The 16,543-nt window shown below is 38.4% G+C and overlaps 1 protein-coding gene across 1 annotated transcript in view; it reads left to right on the forward strand.

The window, feature by feature from the left end:
• Positions 1-16,543, forward strand: part of LOC126475314 (enolase-like) — a 116,135-nt gene that overhangs the window by 45,942 nt on the left and 53,650 nt on the right. Inside the window, exons 3-4 of the mRNA XM_050103092.1 lie at positions 2,709-2,863; positions 8,368-8,730. Coding sequence (XP_049959049.1) covers positions 2,709-2,863; positions 8,368-8,730 — 518 coding nt within the window. The remainder of the gene's footprint in view (positions 1-2,708; positions 2,864-8,367; positions 8,731-16,543) is intronic.

The raw sequence follows: 16,543 nt of genomic DNA on the forward strand, positions 1-16,543 counted from the left end.
TGCCATAATTTACTCATAAAGAAGTATATTCTTGTATTAAAATTTTAACACAATAAGACATGTTGTTACTGTTAAAACTGTGAGTTTTTGTCCTGAGGCAGCATAACTGACGGTTTGCAGATACATGGACTTAATTCATCCAGTATTTGAGAATGAGAGCACTTAGCAACTACCACCAAACTTCACACTTGATTTCTAACCTTAGCAAAACTTTCTCGCTGGCAGCCCTGCAGCCAGGCAACTAGTGTGAGTTTTGGTGTTCTCTTAAAGATAAGTCATTTTAGATTATAAAAACATATAGTTTAGTACTGATTATGTGGTAAATAGTTGTATTAGTCTGCCTTTTAAGCGTACCATTAATGGTTTCACTTTACTTTACGTAATATAGCAAAAAACTCAAAAAGATCGTACAGTCGTATTATCTGTTTACGTTTTTCCACAGCAAATCATAGAATTTCGTTTAGTTGTTATTTACTCTCTCCAGCAATTTAACTGTAGCGTACCTCTTAATTATTTAACTCACATTTCCGTAAAGTAGCATAAAGTTTAAGTTGTTGTTTCAGAAACTTTGCACTGCTGTTTTTGTTTGCACACAGTTACGTATAGGCCAAATTTGTGGAACATATTTTCGTGTTTATCTGTTAATTTAACTGACTTATTCTTAATAAACTATTACATTTATCATGAATGAAAAGTGCTTGATTTGCCGTAGAATTGTTAGGTCGGGGCTTTGGTGTGACGAATGCTGTAGTTTTTTTCCATGTGGGTGACTATAGTGGCATGGGAATAGGGGAAGTAAATGAGACTCATCAGTGGTTTTGTAGGATACGTAGTAGAGATAGGAAGATACTAGAACAGGAGGGGAAAATTTCCGCCCTTCAGGGTGAATTAGACAAGGCCAAAGGAGATCTTGACAGGTTAAGGAGAGAGAAGGGTAAAGAGGGGTGGGAAGTGGCAACAGGCAACAGGAGGAACAAGCCTAGAACTACCATGTATACAATATAACTTTTGCACCATTTCAGTGCAGTAATGTGTTCACTGTAAATGTATGTGTGTGTGTGTGTGTGTGTGTGTGTGTGTGTGTGTGTGTGTGTGTTTGTGTGTGTGTGTGTGTGTGTGTGTAAGTACAATCTAACTTCTGCACCATTTCAGTGCAGTAATGCGTTCATTATAAATAAGTATTTTAGTAGTTCTATTACATGTTTATCACCTCATAAATAAAAAAATAACCATATATTTATTTTAAATTCAGTGCATTAGTGTTTGTAAAATGATTCTTTCTTATAGTTTTCATTAAAAAAATGACGATCATTCCACTTGGGACCTGTGGAAGGTACATTAGCTTATTTGTTTTAGTTGTAAATATTTGTCATGAATTATTGTTTTTTTGACATGTTCCACACCCTGGAGGACCTCCTCACTATGGATCAGTTGGAATGAAAGTAAATCTAATCTAATGTAAATGCCACACAAAATGATAGGAAGCAAAAAGTTTATCACTTAGCAGATTTTTGGTGTTCATGCATTAAAATTTCAGAGTCAGCCATGATATTTTAATTTATTATGCTTTACTGCTGACTCTATTTGCAACACAGTTAGCAGATAGTATCCACATATACCATTGGGTATACTTGCAAAATTATATGACTGTGCAACACATAATTCTGTAGATAACGTCATCACAGTCATTTAGTTGAGTGAAAAACTAGCTTCTGCTTTAACTGGTATACAGTAAAACTTCAGTATCATGCATTAGATTTTAATTTATTACTTATTTACTACTAACTCCATTTGTAACTCACACTGCTAACAGTATCTACGTAAATCATTGACTATAGCTGCAAATTTGTGTCATTATATGAGACTTCGTGTCATTATATGACTCATATTCAGAGATATGACGTCATTAACATTGAGATTTGTGAGAAACTAGCTTTTGCTTAAAATGGAGTGCAAATTATCGAGATTATATTCATCCAGTCTTTTGTAATGAGAACTTTTGGCAACTTTCAACAAAAGTTAAATACACTGCCAGATCTCTTCCAAATTTTTTCTTGCTTATGTGCTCAAAATCAAATTTTTAACACATTAACTCATTTGTAAAGTAATCAGACGTTTGAAGCTGTTTTATACATTGGAGTTAGACTCTTCAAAGAATTGGGTGTTTACTGGTGGAAACTGTCAAAGACCTTTTATCTCTAACTTCAAGTGGGTTTACTGCCCTTGGAACATATTTCTGACCATCTTCAGAAATTTTACTCATAAAATGAGGGATTGAAGATTATCTTAATACTACTGTACTACAGAATATACAGCTATGATTGGATCCCCCCTGTCCGTATGTTGAATTGTAGAACCCATCTTGGTCTCAAGATGTTGGACACAAAACACAAGACAGCACTTTGAGAGTTCAACTGCAATTCATTTGTAAATATTCTGGAAATGGCACATTCGTGGAACAGATGACAAATTGTAGGAATTCAGAAGTGTACACCTCTGCTGTTTTAAATCAGTGAAGAGACTAATCCTGGTCCATGCCTCTCACCACACCACAAGGGATCAGTTATTACTATGACCATTATGTCAGTTCAGCTTTTGCAATGTTGATTTATTAAGAATTGTTAATGTTAACAACTTGTTATAAAACAATACACAAACTAAATATTTTTGACTGGTCCAATCACAGTTTCTGAATATTTTTTCCCCAGGACCTTGAAGCAACTCAGCAAGAAGACATTGATGAATTTATGATTAAATTGGATGGAACAGAAAATAAGGAAAAGCTAGGAGCCAATGCTATCCTGGGGGTTTCACTTGCTGTGTGCAAAGCAGGAGCAGCCAAGAAGGGTGTACCTCTCTACAGGTAAAATGCACTTTCACTATGGTACTGAAAGCAACTGGTGGTGGAATTAATAGAGAATGCTTACTTTTACTTAAATGATGTGACTTATGTAATTTACAGGGGTATTTATGATATAAAATTTGTCAATTTTTTTGTTTAGAGGATTATTTTTAACTTTTCTTTTTAACTTAGTTTCTCCTGTACAAAGCACTCTCATATGTGTGGAACAAATAAAAACAATAAGTGTTCAGCTAAAAATGTTCCTTATTCAGATCATGATGTTATGTTTGGTATACAAACAGAAAATTTTTGTAATTTGACATTTATCACAAAACCAAAGCTGTAGTGGCTGACATTGAGTATGATGGGTTTGGAAAAGTATGTACTGCACCTGAACAGAACTGAGAAGGGGAGCCTGGATTAATTGATTTTTAAAACTTATGGAGTGGGTTGTTGGGCATGTGTAATCAAATATCTTTTGTCATTGGTAGGAAAAATAGCCTTTTAAAGATAAATCACGTGAATAGGTGCCTACTTAGGAACATCTCCACCAGTTAAGGAACATCTCTGGCAACATCAGAATACGAAAACTTATCCACATTAGGTATCAGATATCACAAAGACAAGTAGCATTGCAATTTACAATGTCTAACAGTGATCCCTCGACAGATGCAGGTAATTAATAACATAGCTTACTAGTTTGAAGAAGAACGGTTGCCTTTAAACTACAGAATATGTATCACAGAACACATGCACACAGCAGACTTCCAGCAGCTAGTATTATCCTCATATGAAGAGACACATTGTCATTCATCCATTGTGTTCTGATGATATAGTAAAGGATAAGAACTGTCAGTATTGTAGAATAAGTCAACTTATTCATTTAAAAAAGACAGTGAAATCATAGAAACTTAATCTATATACTGTATTAACAGCAAACTAACACTATACTGCTAAGTGCTATTAATGGTTAAAACATCCTTATTTAAAGAAGGAATTTAGGAAGAAAACTGCTACTTTGAAAAAAGCTGCAGTCTCCTCAGTTATACTGTACAGCTGCCGTTTGTCTGCTATTGGCAGCTTAGTATATACTTGATTGCAATGGTATTTTTCAAAGCAAAGTTTACCTGCATCAGTATTTATTGAGTCCTATTTACAGTACATTAGTTGTCATGAAGCTTTACAACACTGATATTTGACATGCAGATAACAGAACTTTTCAATCCTTGAATCTAAGTATTCAGATAATTTATATAAATGGTTGCTTATGGTGAACATTTTTAATTTTCTTTTGAACGAGTTGGAATTCCCAATTTTTTACTTTACATTACTTAGAAATTTTTTGAGTATTTTCTCACAGGAATACATACAACCATTCTGTACCTTACACATGAAAATTATTGTTGTGTCTTGTATTGTGACTTTGTAAATCACAGTTAGGTTTTGTTTGGAGCTAAATCTCTGCTTTACATAATGCTCTCTCATCCTGGCAAGAGGTTCTTTGATACCAGATGTTAGCAACCCTTTTTCTCAGCTTCTTTGGTTTTGTACGTAAACAACTACAGGGGAACAATGGGCTCTTAATGTTGAAAGAACAATTTTAAGAAAGAATTCATCTCCTGCTGTGACCTCTAAGAAAATTTCTACCCATTGTTCACCCATCTGTGAATGCTGTGGCTGAGTTGCCATTTATGATTCTGTGAGTGTGTACTTCTCACTTTTTTTAGCTAAACCAGATCATTTGGGACATTTTATTTCTGCAGACAAACAATTCATTACGAGGCTCTCATCTTCTTCATGAAAGATAAATGGATTTAGAAATAAATTATCAGTTGCAGTTCCACTTTGTCATAATATTCTTGCTGGAAATGAAATCTATTTTGTAATCACCACTTAAAATGACACCCCATTTTTGTCTAATAAGCTTTATTAGTATTTTACACTCCTGGAAACTGAAATAAGAACACCGTGAATTCATTGTCCCAGGAAGGGGAAACTTTATTGACACATTCCTGGGGCCAGATACATCACATGATCGCACTGACAGAACCACAGGCACATAGACACAGGCAACAGAGCATGCACAATGTCGGCACTAGTACAGTGTATATCCACCTTTCGCAGCAATGCAGGCTGCTATTCTCCCATGGAGATGATCGTGGAGATGCTGGATGTAGTCCTGTGGAACGGCTTGCCATGCCATTTCCACCTGGCGCCTCGGTTGGACCAGCGTTCGTGCTGGACGTGCAGACCGCGTGAGACGACGCTTCATCCAGTCCCAAACATGCTCAATGGGGGACAGATCCGGAGATCTTGCTGGCCAGGGTAGTTGACTTACACCTTCTAGAGCACGTTGGGTGGCACGGGATACATGGGGACGTGCATTGTCCTGTTGGAACAGCAAGTTCCCTTGCCGGTCCAGGAATGGTAGAACGATGGGTTCGATGACGGTTTGGATGTACCGTGCACTATTCAGTGTCCCCTCGACGATCACCAGTGGTGTACGGCCCGTGTAGGAGATCGCTCCCCACACCATGATGCCGGGTGTTGGCCCTGTGTGCCTCGGTCGTATGCAGTCCTGATTGTGGCGCTCACCTACACGGCGCCAAACACGCATACGACCATCATTGGCACCAAGGCAGAAGCGACTCTCATCGCTGAAGACGACACGTCTCCATTCGTCCCTCCATTCACGCCTGTCGCGACACCACTGGAGGCGGGCTGCACGATGTTGGGGGGTGAGCGGAAGACGGCCTAACGGTGTGCGGAACCGTAGCCCAGCTTCATGGAGACGGTTGCGAATGGTCCTCGCCGATACCCCAGGAGCAACAGTGTCCCTAATTTGCTGGGAAGTGGCGGTGCGGTCCCCTACGGCACTGCGTAGGATCCTACGGTCTTGGCGTGCATCCGTGCGTCGCTGCGGTCCGGTCCCAGGTCGACGGGCACGTGCACCTTCCGCCGACCACTGGCGACAACATCGATGTACTGTGGAGACTTCACGCCCCACATGTTGAGCAATTCGGCAGTACGTCCACCCGGCCTCCCGCATGCCCACTATACGCCCTCGCTCAAAGTCCGTCAACTGCACATACGGTTCACGTCCACGCTGTTGCGGCATGCTACCAGTGTTAAAGACTGCGATGGAGCTCCGTATGCCATGGCAAACTGGCTGACACTGACGGCGGCGGTGCACAAATGCTGCGCAGCTAGCGCCATTCGACGGCCAACACCGTGGTTCCTGGTGTGTCCGCTGTGTCGTGCGTGTGATCATTGCTTGTACAACCCTCTCGCAGTGTCCGGAGCAAGTATGGTGGGTCTGACACACCGGTGTCAATGTGTTCTTTCTTCCATTTCCAGGAGTGTATATCTTTGTCTGATGAAGTCAAAAAGTTTTGCTGTTGATGGCCTACAAACTGTCATCTGCATCATTTTGACTATTCGGGACATTGCATAAATTGTTAATGATTTTGAACAGTTATTTTGCCACATTATTAAAAGTACACATAATCTTTTCATTACACAGATCACAATTTCAAAGACTGTTATTTCTTGTATATCCCTTGCTCCTTGTGCACGTCAGTGATATTGGAGTATCCTATGTCCCTTAAGCTTGTATAGACCAGATGACTTTAATAGTTATTTAATAGACATTGTGGAAAACGCTGTAAATCCAATCCCAGACCATAGTGTAGGTCCTGCAGCTGCGGTAATAAATGACAAATGATACACCATGATAAACTGGAGAGAATTACCAAAAATGATATAATAAAGATTGCAAAATCTTATAGACCTTCTGATAATTAGGATATACACGGGATGTCCACTAATGTCCTCAAGGAAATGATGTACGAAATTGCTGAGCCATAAACTGTGGTAATTAACAAATGTTTTACTGCTGGTGTCTTTCCAGACTCTCTGAAACTTGCATGGACAGTACTGGTTTATAAAAAGGAATACCCAGCCATGGCAGCAAGCTTCAGACCAATCTCAATTATTTTGGTCCTTGCTAAAGTCATTGAGACTGCAGTGAAAGTCCAAATATCAAATTACTCTTCACACATGCACAGCATGGACTCTGGAAAGGCAAATCTGCAACAGCAGCAGCAGTAGGTCTGGTTACTAGAAGAAAGCGTAGTTTTGAGAATGAAGAATCTGTAGCACTGACACTTAGTGACCTTACTACGGCATTTCACTGCATTCCTCATAAGGTACTCCTAAACAAGCTCAGTAAATATGGAATTGGGTGGTACTGTTCTGGCAACCTTCAAATCTTATTTGGAAAACAGAAGACAGATTGCATCAGTTCAAGAAGCACTATCACATGAACTGAAGTCGGAATACAGTGTGCCACAGGCATCAGTAATGGGTCCCTTCCTGTTCCTAATATTTATAAATGATTTAAGCTCTCATGGGCAGGACTTGCAATTCGCAGAAGACACAGTTCTGTGCTCGAAAGGCATTGGTGTCAGTAAGGCTCAAGAACAAGTAGATGCTTTGCATGATGCATGACACAGGACAGTTGTCCAGCAGTAGCTGTTAACATTAAGTCTCAAACCATCTATGTACTAAAATTCAGTCATTGGAGGTGGTGAAATTTCAAGGACAGATGTCACAAAATTTACTCCAAAAACACTGTACAGTTTAAAAGAGTTCTTTGACAGTCAAACAACAAATTGAACTCCCTAAACAATTCACTGCTATATGAAATGAAGTGAACATATACTTTTTTAAAATTTCTCACTGTGTATGCCATTATGTGTTATGCTGTACTTACGCAAATTTGTTCTTTATTATTATGCATACTTGTGCTAATTCGTTTTCATATTATAATGCTTGTGCAATTTTAATCTTTTAAGACTTACACAGTCTATCCATTTGTGACTGGTGAACGATGTAGATATGGTAATAAATGGTGATAAACATGCTTTGTGCTTAATTATTTTAAATTACCTAATTATTATTTAAACAGTGCAAAGACCACAATTGAATAAAAACAATATGAAAAGGATAGACTACCACTCACCACAATGATGCAGATACGCACAATGAGAAAGAACATAGAAATATTTTCAGCTTTCATGCAAAGCACTTATTGCCTAGAGACAGTGGTCATGTGTGTGTGAGTTTTTGTAGTACAAAGGTGTTACAGTTCTACTTCTGAAGAAGGACTTAGTCTGAAAGCAGAAAATATTTCTACTGTTCTTTTCCATTGTGCCTGTCTGTGGCTCAGTGTCCCCCCCCCCCCCTCCCCTCCCATGTGCCATGTGGTGACTAGTAATCTTTACTTTCCACACTGTTGAAGTAATCTTTAATAGTGCATTTATTGTTAGCTTTAACAAGGTCAGTGAAATACTGTATTTCATAAATTCTTTTGTGATAGAAACAGTGTGTGTGTGTGTGTGTGTGTGTGTGTGTGTGTGTATGCGCATTCACTACTTCCAGTAGGAAATCAAATGTGAGTTAAATAACTTTTTATTCTTGAATGGAAGAATATAATTAGAATATATCTGTTTCTGATATTACAGGCACATTGCAGATCTGGCAGGGAATTCTAACATCATACTGCCTGTGCCAGCTTTTAATGTGATTAATGGAGGAAGTCATGCTGGTAACAAGTTAGCAATGCAGGAATTTATGATATTACCAACTGGAGCAAAAAACTTCACAGAAGCCATGAAAATTGGTAGTGAAGTTTATCATAACTTAAAAAGTGTGATAAAGAGTCGCTTTGGCCTTGATGCTACTGCTGTAGGGGATGAAGGAGGATTTGCACCAAATATACAGAACAATAAGGAGGCTCTGTCTCTTATATCAGAGGCTATTACAAAAGCTGGATATACTGGACTTGTGGAAATTGGAATGGATGTTGCTGCATCAGAGTTTTATAAGTAAGCTTTGCTGTATTATCATAAATAAAATCTTTTTAAGGTATCTGTACATAATTTAGAGATATTGACCATATTGATGTAAGATGCACAATAACTGTTTACTAGTCTCTGAAAAAAGGGCTGAGGGATAAACCAGTAAGAAACATGCTTCAATGCACACACTCTGTACAAAAAATATTGTAATGAAAAAAGCAGATTAGAATTCATGATTAGTCTTGGAGAATAGTTGCCCATATCCTCTCCACAATGAAGGTCATCATTTGGATGTCTACCTTGAATACTGAAAGTGTTTTGTATTACTGCCAGATATTTTCCAGAATTTTTGCCAGCCACACAAGAAAGGCCTTTGAAAAGAGACATTTTATTAGTGTGCAGAATATGAGCTGCTTCTCTGTGCAGCATCATGTTTTAAAAGAGGAAAATGACCTGTAATTGTGAAACTAAAATTTCATTCTCTTAATTCAATTAATACATTATAGTCAGTCTTAATCCATTCTAGATTTGGTTCATAAACCAAAGTTAACAAAGAAATGTTTTAATGAGCTGTGAAACAGCAAGAAGTGACTATCCAGTTCGTTCTTATAACACTCCCTCATTTCATCTCAGGTTGCTAACAATACATACACAGTACATACACGTTACAATAATTGCAATGATAATCTTATAGTCCCCCCCATGAACCACAGACCTTGCCATTGGTGGGGAGGCTTGCGTGCCTCAGCGATACAGATAGCCATGCCTAGCTGCAACCACAACAGAGAGGTATTCTGTTGAGAGGCCAGACAAACTTGTGGTTCCTGAAGAGGAGCAGCAGCCTTTTCCGTAGTTGCAGGGGCAACAGTTGGATGATTGACTGATCTGGCCTTGTAACATTAACCAAAACGGCCTTGCTGTGCTGGTACTGCGAACGGCTGAAAGCAAGAGGAAACTACAGCTATAATTTTTCCCGAGGGCATGCAGCTTTACTATATGGTTAAATGATGATGGCGTCCTCTTTGGTAAAATATTCCAGAGGTAAAATAGTCCCCCATTCGGATCTCTGGGTGGGGACTACTCAGGAGGGCATTGTTATCAGGAGAAAGAAAACTGGCATTGTATGTATTGGAGCATGGAATGTCAGATCCCTTAATCAAGCAGGTAGGTTAGAAAATTTAAAAAGGGAAATGGGTAAGTTAAAGTTAGATATAGTGGGAATTAGTGAAGTTCGGTGGCAGGAGGAAGACGACTTCTGGTCAGGTGAATGCAGGGTTATAAATACAAAATCAAATAGGGGTACTGCAGGAGTAGGTTTAATAATGAATAAAAAAATAGGAGAACAGGTAAGCCACTACGAACAGCATAGTAAATGCATTATTGTAGCCAAGATAGACATGGAGCCTATGCCTATCACAGTAGTACAAGTTTATATGCCAACTAGCTCTGCAGATGATGAAGAGATTGATGAAATGTAGGATGACATAAAAGAAATTATTCAGATATTGAAGGGATATAAAAATTTAATAGTGATGGGTGACTGGAATTTGATAGTAGGAAAAGGAAGATAAGGAAAAGTAGTAGGTGAATATGGAATGGGGATAAGGAATGAAAGAGGAAGCCGTCTGGTAGAATTTTGCACAGAGCATTATTTAATCAAAGCTAACACTTGGTTCAAGAATCACGAAAGGAGGTTGTATACATGGAATAGCCTGGAGACACTGGAAGGTTTCAGATAGATTATATAATAGCAAGACAGAGATTTAGGAATCAGGTTTTCAATTGTAAGACATTTCCAGGGGCAGATGTGGACTCTGACAACAACCTATTTGCTACGACCTGTAGATTAAAACTGAAGAAACTACAAAAAGGTGGGAATTTAACACTTTGGGTCCTGAGCCATTGCGCGTGGGTGTCTACCATAAAGACTGGCTGATTTTAAACTACTACAACTCATGAAAGGTTTCAGTTATAGCAATAAAATTACTCTTATTGAAAAACCTAGACTTTCTTGTTTAAAACCATATATAATACCTTTCTCTTGAATTAATACATACTTTTGACAAGTGTTATTATTATAACATTGTTTTTGAAAAAAGGAAAAATTGGTCAAAGGTATATTCCTGTATTTTCTAGAAGGATTTTTTTTTTATTTTACACAAAAATTGTAATTATGATGGATACAGTATGTCTTATCTACAGTAACCTCCTGTAACTATTTTAGGATGCAATTTTGCTCTTTGTGTGGTAAAATTTGAAGCGCGGCATTTTGCACAGTGCTACTTTACATTCACTACACTGGTAGCTTGTGTCTTTTCGCCACACTTTGCCAGAAACTTCCTTATTTCCATAAGTGTAACTCCTTTCCACTTTGATAATGAGCAGGTGGGTGAAAGGGAATTTGTGCTTCATAATTTCCTGATGCATTGTTGAGCATACAGGTTAGTTTGTTCCTTTATATGTTTCATCATACTGTCTGTCAGGAAATGTGAAAAAAATTCTAGAGTTGCAGTGTTCTGGTCTAAACTGACAACATTGCATATTCCAAATTGTCCTGAGAATAGATCGATGTCTGGTGCATGATCAGTAGTCGTCCAACCTTCCTCAGAATCGGTGCAGCGCGCACGTGTCGGCTTCCCCCTCGCAGTTAGTCTCACTCGTTCTTCAGGCACAATATTGACGGGATTACTTGCTGCTGAAGTGCTTGGACATCTGCTCTCCTCTTCTGAGTCTATCAGAAGAGTACTATTTGCAAATAAAATCATAATTACATACTGAGAGTTTTTTCAGTGAAAATCTGAACAAAAATTATAGATGATTTGTTGTCAGAATTCTTTACCTGAACTGTCAGAAACTTCTTCTTGAACATAGTCCACATCATCATCAGAGTCATCTACAATATCTTCCTCTGACAAATCAACGTCAATTTCTTCTAAATCACGATATAACTTGCGAGCAATTTCTTCGTCCATCAAGCCACCATGTCGACACTACTGAGACCGCGTGGGAAAAAATCACTGCTCACAAAACCCGACAAATAAAAAGGGAAGCACACCCTTCCACATATGAAAAAAATTCTAGAGGTGCACTGTTCTGGTCCAAACTGACAACATTGCATATTCTAAATTGTCCTGAGAATAGATCGATATCTGGTGCACGATCAGTAGTCGTCCAACCTTCCTCAGAATCGGTGCAGCGCGCACGTGTCGGCTTCCCCCTCGCAGTTAGTCTCACTCGTTCTTCAGACACAATATTGACGGGATTACTTGCTGCTGAAGTGCTTGGACATCTGCTCTCCTCTTCTTAGTCTATCAGAAGAGTACTATTTGCAATAGTGACCAATAGTGACCAATACTCGAACTACAGTCCACACAGTGCCTCCCAGACAAGCGGGAGCCGTAAGAACACACAAAGGAAAGAAGGGGAAGAACAAGAACACGCGCCCGTAAAATTACGGGCGCCGGACTTTCGGGCAGGTCGCGCATGCCCGTATTTTTACGGGCGTCAGCACCTAAGTGTTAAGGAGATGGGACCTGGATAAACTGAAAGAAACAGAGGTTATAGAGAGTTTCAGAAGAGCATTAGGGAACAATTGACAAGAATGGGGGAAAAAAATACAGTAGAACAATGGGTAGCTTTGAGAGATAAAATAGTGAAGGCAGCAGAGGTTCAAGTAGGTAAAAAGATGAGGGCTCATAGAAATCCTTGGGCAACAGAAGATATATTGAATTTAATTGATGAAAGGAGAAAATATAAAAATGCAGTAAATGAAGCAGCCAAAAAGGAATACAAACGTCTCAAAAATGAGCTCGACATGAAGTGCAAAATGGCTAAGCAGGGATGGATAGAAGACAAATGTAAGTATGTAGAGGCATATATCACTAGGGGTATGATAGATGTTGCCTACAGGAAAATTAAAGTGACCTTTGGAGAAAGAGAACCACTTGTATGAATATCAAGAGCTCAGATGGAAAATCAGTCATAAGCAAAGAAGGGAACAGAAAGGTGGGAGTATATAGAGGGTCTATACAAGGGCGATGTACTTGAGGACAATATTATGGAAATGGAAGAGGATGTAGATGAAGATGAAATGGGAGATATGATACTGCGTGAAGAGTTTGATATAGCACTGAAAGACAACATTCCATTAGAACTACTGATGGTCTTGGGAGAGCCAGCCCTGACAAAACAACCATCTGATGAGCAAGATGTATGAGACAGGCAAAATACCCTCAGACTTCAAGAAGACTATAATAATTCCAATCCCAAAGAAAGCAGATGCTCACAGACGTGAAAATTACCGAACTATCAGTTTATTAAGTCATGGCTGCAAAATACCATCACGAATTCTTTACAGACAAATGGAAAAACTGGTAGAAGCTGACCTCGGGGAAGATCAGTTTGGAACAAGTGAGGCAATACTGACCCTAAGACTTATCTTAGAAGATAGATTAAGGAAGTGAAAACCTATGATTCTAGCATTTGTAGACTTAGAGAAAGCTTTTGACAATGTTGACTGGAATACTCTCTTTCAAATTCTGAAGGTGATAGAGGTAAAATACAGAGAGCGTAAGGTTATATACAATTTGTACAGAAACCAGATGGCAGTTATAAGAGTCGAGGGGCATGTACGGGAAACAGTGGTTGGGAAGGGAATGAGACAGGGTTGTAGCCTATCCGTATTGTTATTCAATCTGTATATTGAATAAGGAATAAAGGAAACAAAAGGAAAATTCAAAGTAGGAATTACAATCCATGGAAAAGAAATAAAAACTTTTAAGTTTACTGATGACATTGTAATTCTGTCAGAGACAGCAAAGGACCTGGAAGAGCAGTCGAATGGAATGGACAGTGTCTTGAAAGGAAGATATGAGATGAACATCAACAAAAGCAAAACGAGGATAATGGAATGTAGTCGAATTAAATTGGGTGATGCTGAGGGAATTAGATTAGGAAATGAGACACTTAAAGTAGTAGATGAGTTTTGCTATTTGTGGAGCAAAAAACTGATGATGATTGAAGTAGAGAGGATATAAAATGTAGACTGGCAATGACAAGGAAAGCGTTTCTGAAGAAGAGAAATTTGTTAACATCGAGTCATTTCTGAAAGTATTTGTATGGAATGTGGCCATGTGTGGAAGTGAAACATGGACGATACATAGTTTACACAAGAAGAGAATAGAATCTTTCGAAATGTGGTGCTACAGAAGAATGCTGAAGATTAGTTTGGTAGATCACATAACTAAAGAGGAGGTACTGAATAGAATTAGGGGTAAAAGAAATTTATAGCACAACTTGACTAGAAGAAGGGATCGGTTGGTAGGACAAGTTCTGAGGCATTGAGGGATCACCAATTTAGTATTGGAGGGCAGCATGGAGGGTAAAAATCATAGTGGGAGATCAAGAGATGAATACACTAAAGAGATTCAGAAGGATGTAGCTTTCAGTAGGTACTGGGAGTTGATGAAGCTTGCACAGGATAGAGTAGCATGGAGAGCTGCATTAAACCAGTCTCTGGACTGAAGACCACAACAACAACAACAACAACAATCTTATAGTTAGTTTATCTAAAAATATTTGATTTAATGAAATGTTATTGATTTACTATTGAGGAAACCACATGAAGGAGAAATTTTCACCGAGCAAGCAGGCGTTTGGTTCTTAATTGGTATAGCTCATTTGAAAGCCCTCATTCCCCTCTTTTAACAAGCATTTTACTTTTTCCAAAAACGTTGTATTTAAAAGGTTATTTGTATTCAGAAATTTTGTTTTCTAGAATGTTTGAATGTTAAAATGTAGTTCTATCTAAAATGCATTACCACAGTTTGACAGCTCCGATTTTTCAGTTTCCAAAAATGTAATTTTTTCTCAAAAATGACATGTTAGCTTTGAGAATTTCATGTAAAATTTGGGAATCCCCTTTTACAGTTAACTGCTCTCCTATAACATAGTATCTTAGCAATAATTTTGCCATTTTCTAATTATTCTGTTTTTAGCTGCATATTGTGCCTTTGTTCCGTTTAATTTTCGTGATTTTTATATTCATACCTGCAGTGGGATTTCGATTTTACGTTTTTCATGATTGTACACCATAAATTTATAACCACTGTGAAAAACCCATGAGATAATTGCTGAAAATTCCTCAATTTTATTTTTCTTCCTAGTAAGGATTGCCTCGATTTTACATTCTTACTCAACATCTTGCTTGACTTCATCCTGTTTTCTTCCTATTAATATGTGTTGAGACTGAACAAGTCATAAGTGGCATGAAAGACAGATGGTTCACACTGCGAGTGGTGGCAGAGTTAAGGGAATATTGTAGGCTGTTTTGGAGAGGAGAGACATGAGAGAGGAAATGCTGACAAAATCCACGTTCAGTGTTGCCAACACAATTTGCAACAATTCACTTAACTAGGCAGTATTGATACAGCTACTGCTAGGTTGCGGCAACTATAGGAAAATAGGACATGCAAACAGCAAGTGTTCAAAATGTTCTGGACAGATCCAATATGTGATGAAGGGGCCTAGCTGCCACCTATTCTTGTGCCACATATAACTCAATCCATTTTTTGCATGTATTTGCAATGTACTGTATTCAGCAACAAGATTGATCATCAACCTTTTAAATTCAAACACTGAGGCTCGAAGAATATGCTCGGTCAGACTCAAGGAACAGTCATTTACAGCTAGTGAGCTTTTATTGACTGGGGACTTGTTACATCACCCAACAGCCAGTACAGCCACCACACCACACTAACACACATAATAAGTTTACATACCCTATGAAACATTCAAAATTCCTAAAGTACTGGATTATAAAGTGTAAACAGGCACAGATGCTATAAATCAAAGTCGCTGTGAGAATTTCATTCTTCTCCTAGGTAGCAATTTTACCAAAACTCGTAATGTCAACTGACATAACCAAATCACAAATCCATAACCAAACAAGAAAGAAATTTCAAAATTTTACATCATGTAATAGACCCACTAGGGAAAAAGCGGGTTTTGCCACTAGTGATACTGTAGAATATGAAACTGGAAAGACTAACACTTTTGTTTATGATGTATGAGGTAATTGAGCCATTTACCAACACACTACTGCCACAAATTATACCTTACAACATTCAGTTTTGAGGATTCTTTCATTTTATATTCCCCTTAGAAACAGCAAAAATTTATAGGCTGCATGGTGAAACAAACTGAAAACTGTGAAATATAGTGAAAACTGCCAGATTACAACATCCTGGATGTTTAGCAACCAGTAAGGCACAGTGACATCACTCTAGTGCAGTGGCTTTTAGCATATAAGGTAAAAAACAGCAAGCTTACTTGGCAGCTTGTTGCAAAGTACAGCTGATGTGATCAGTGTATAGCAAATGAAGTGTCCACGGGTTCTATTTAGGTTCAATTCAGTAGTTATACCTCATATACCCTTCACTATCATAACTAATTTTACTTTCAGTCTTTCTGGTCAGAGCCTGTCAACAGAATCTGGAATGTATCATGCCTCTACCAATTGCAGCCATCGTAGGCTACTCCATATGCTACATTCAGCAGCTCAGTTAACAGGACATGTTCAGTGAACAGTTCTGCGATGGCTTGTGTGTCTTTATTGCAGTCTTCAGTGGTGTTTAATGCATTGTGATGGCAGACAGAATGTTATAAAGTAACAGGTTGCTGTGACAGAGAAACAGTGAAATCACAGCAGGTGTAACTTTATTTCATATTCATTGGAAAATCCAGGGTGGAATGAAACAATATAATGAACGGGACAGTTGTTGCTCATCATATAGCGGAGATGCTGAGCCGCAGAAAGACATAACAAAAAGACAGTGGGAAA

This window comes from Schistocerca serialis, chromosome 4 (genome assembly GCF_023864345.2).
Source record: "Schistocerca serialis cubense isolate TAMUIC-IGC-003099 chromosome 4, iqSchSeri2.2, whole genome shotgun sequence".
Lineage (NCBI taxonomy): Eukaryota > Metazoa > Arthropoda > Insecta > Orthoptera > Acrididae > Schistocerca > Schistocerca serialis.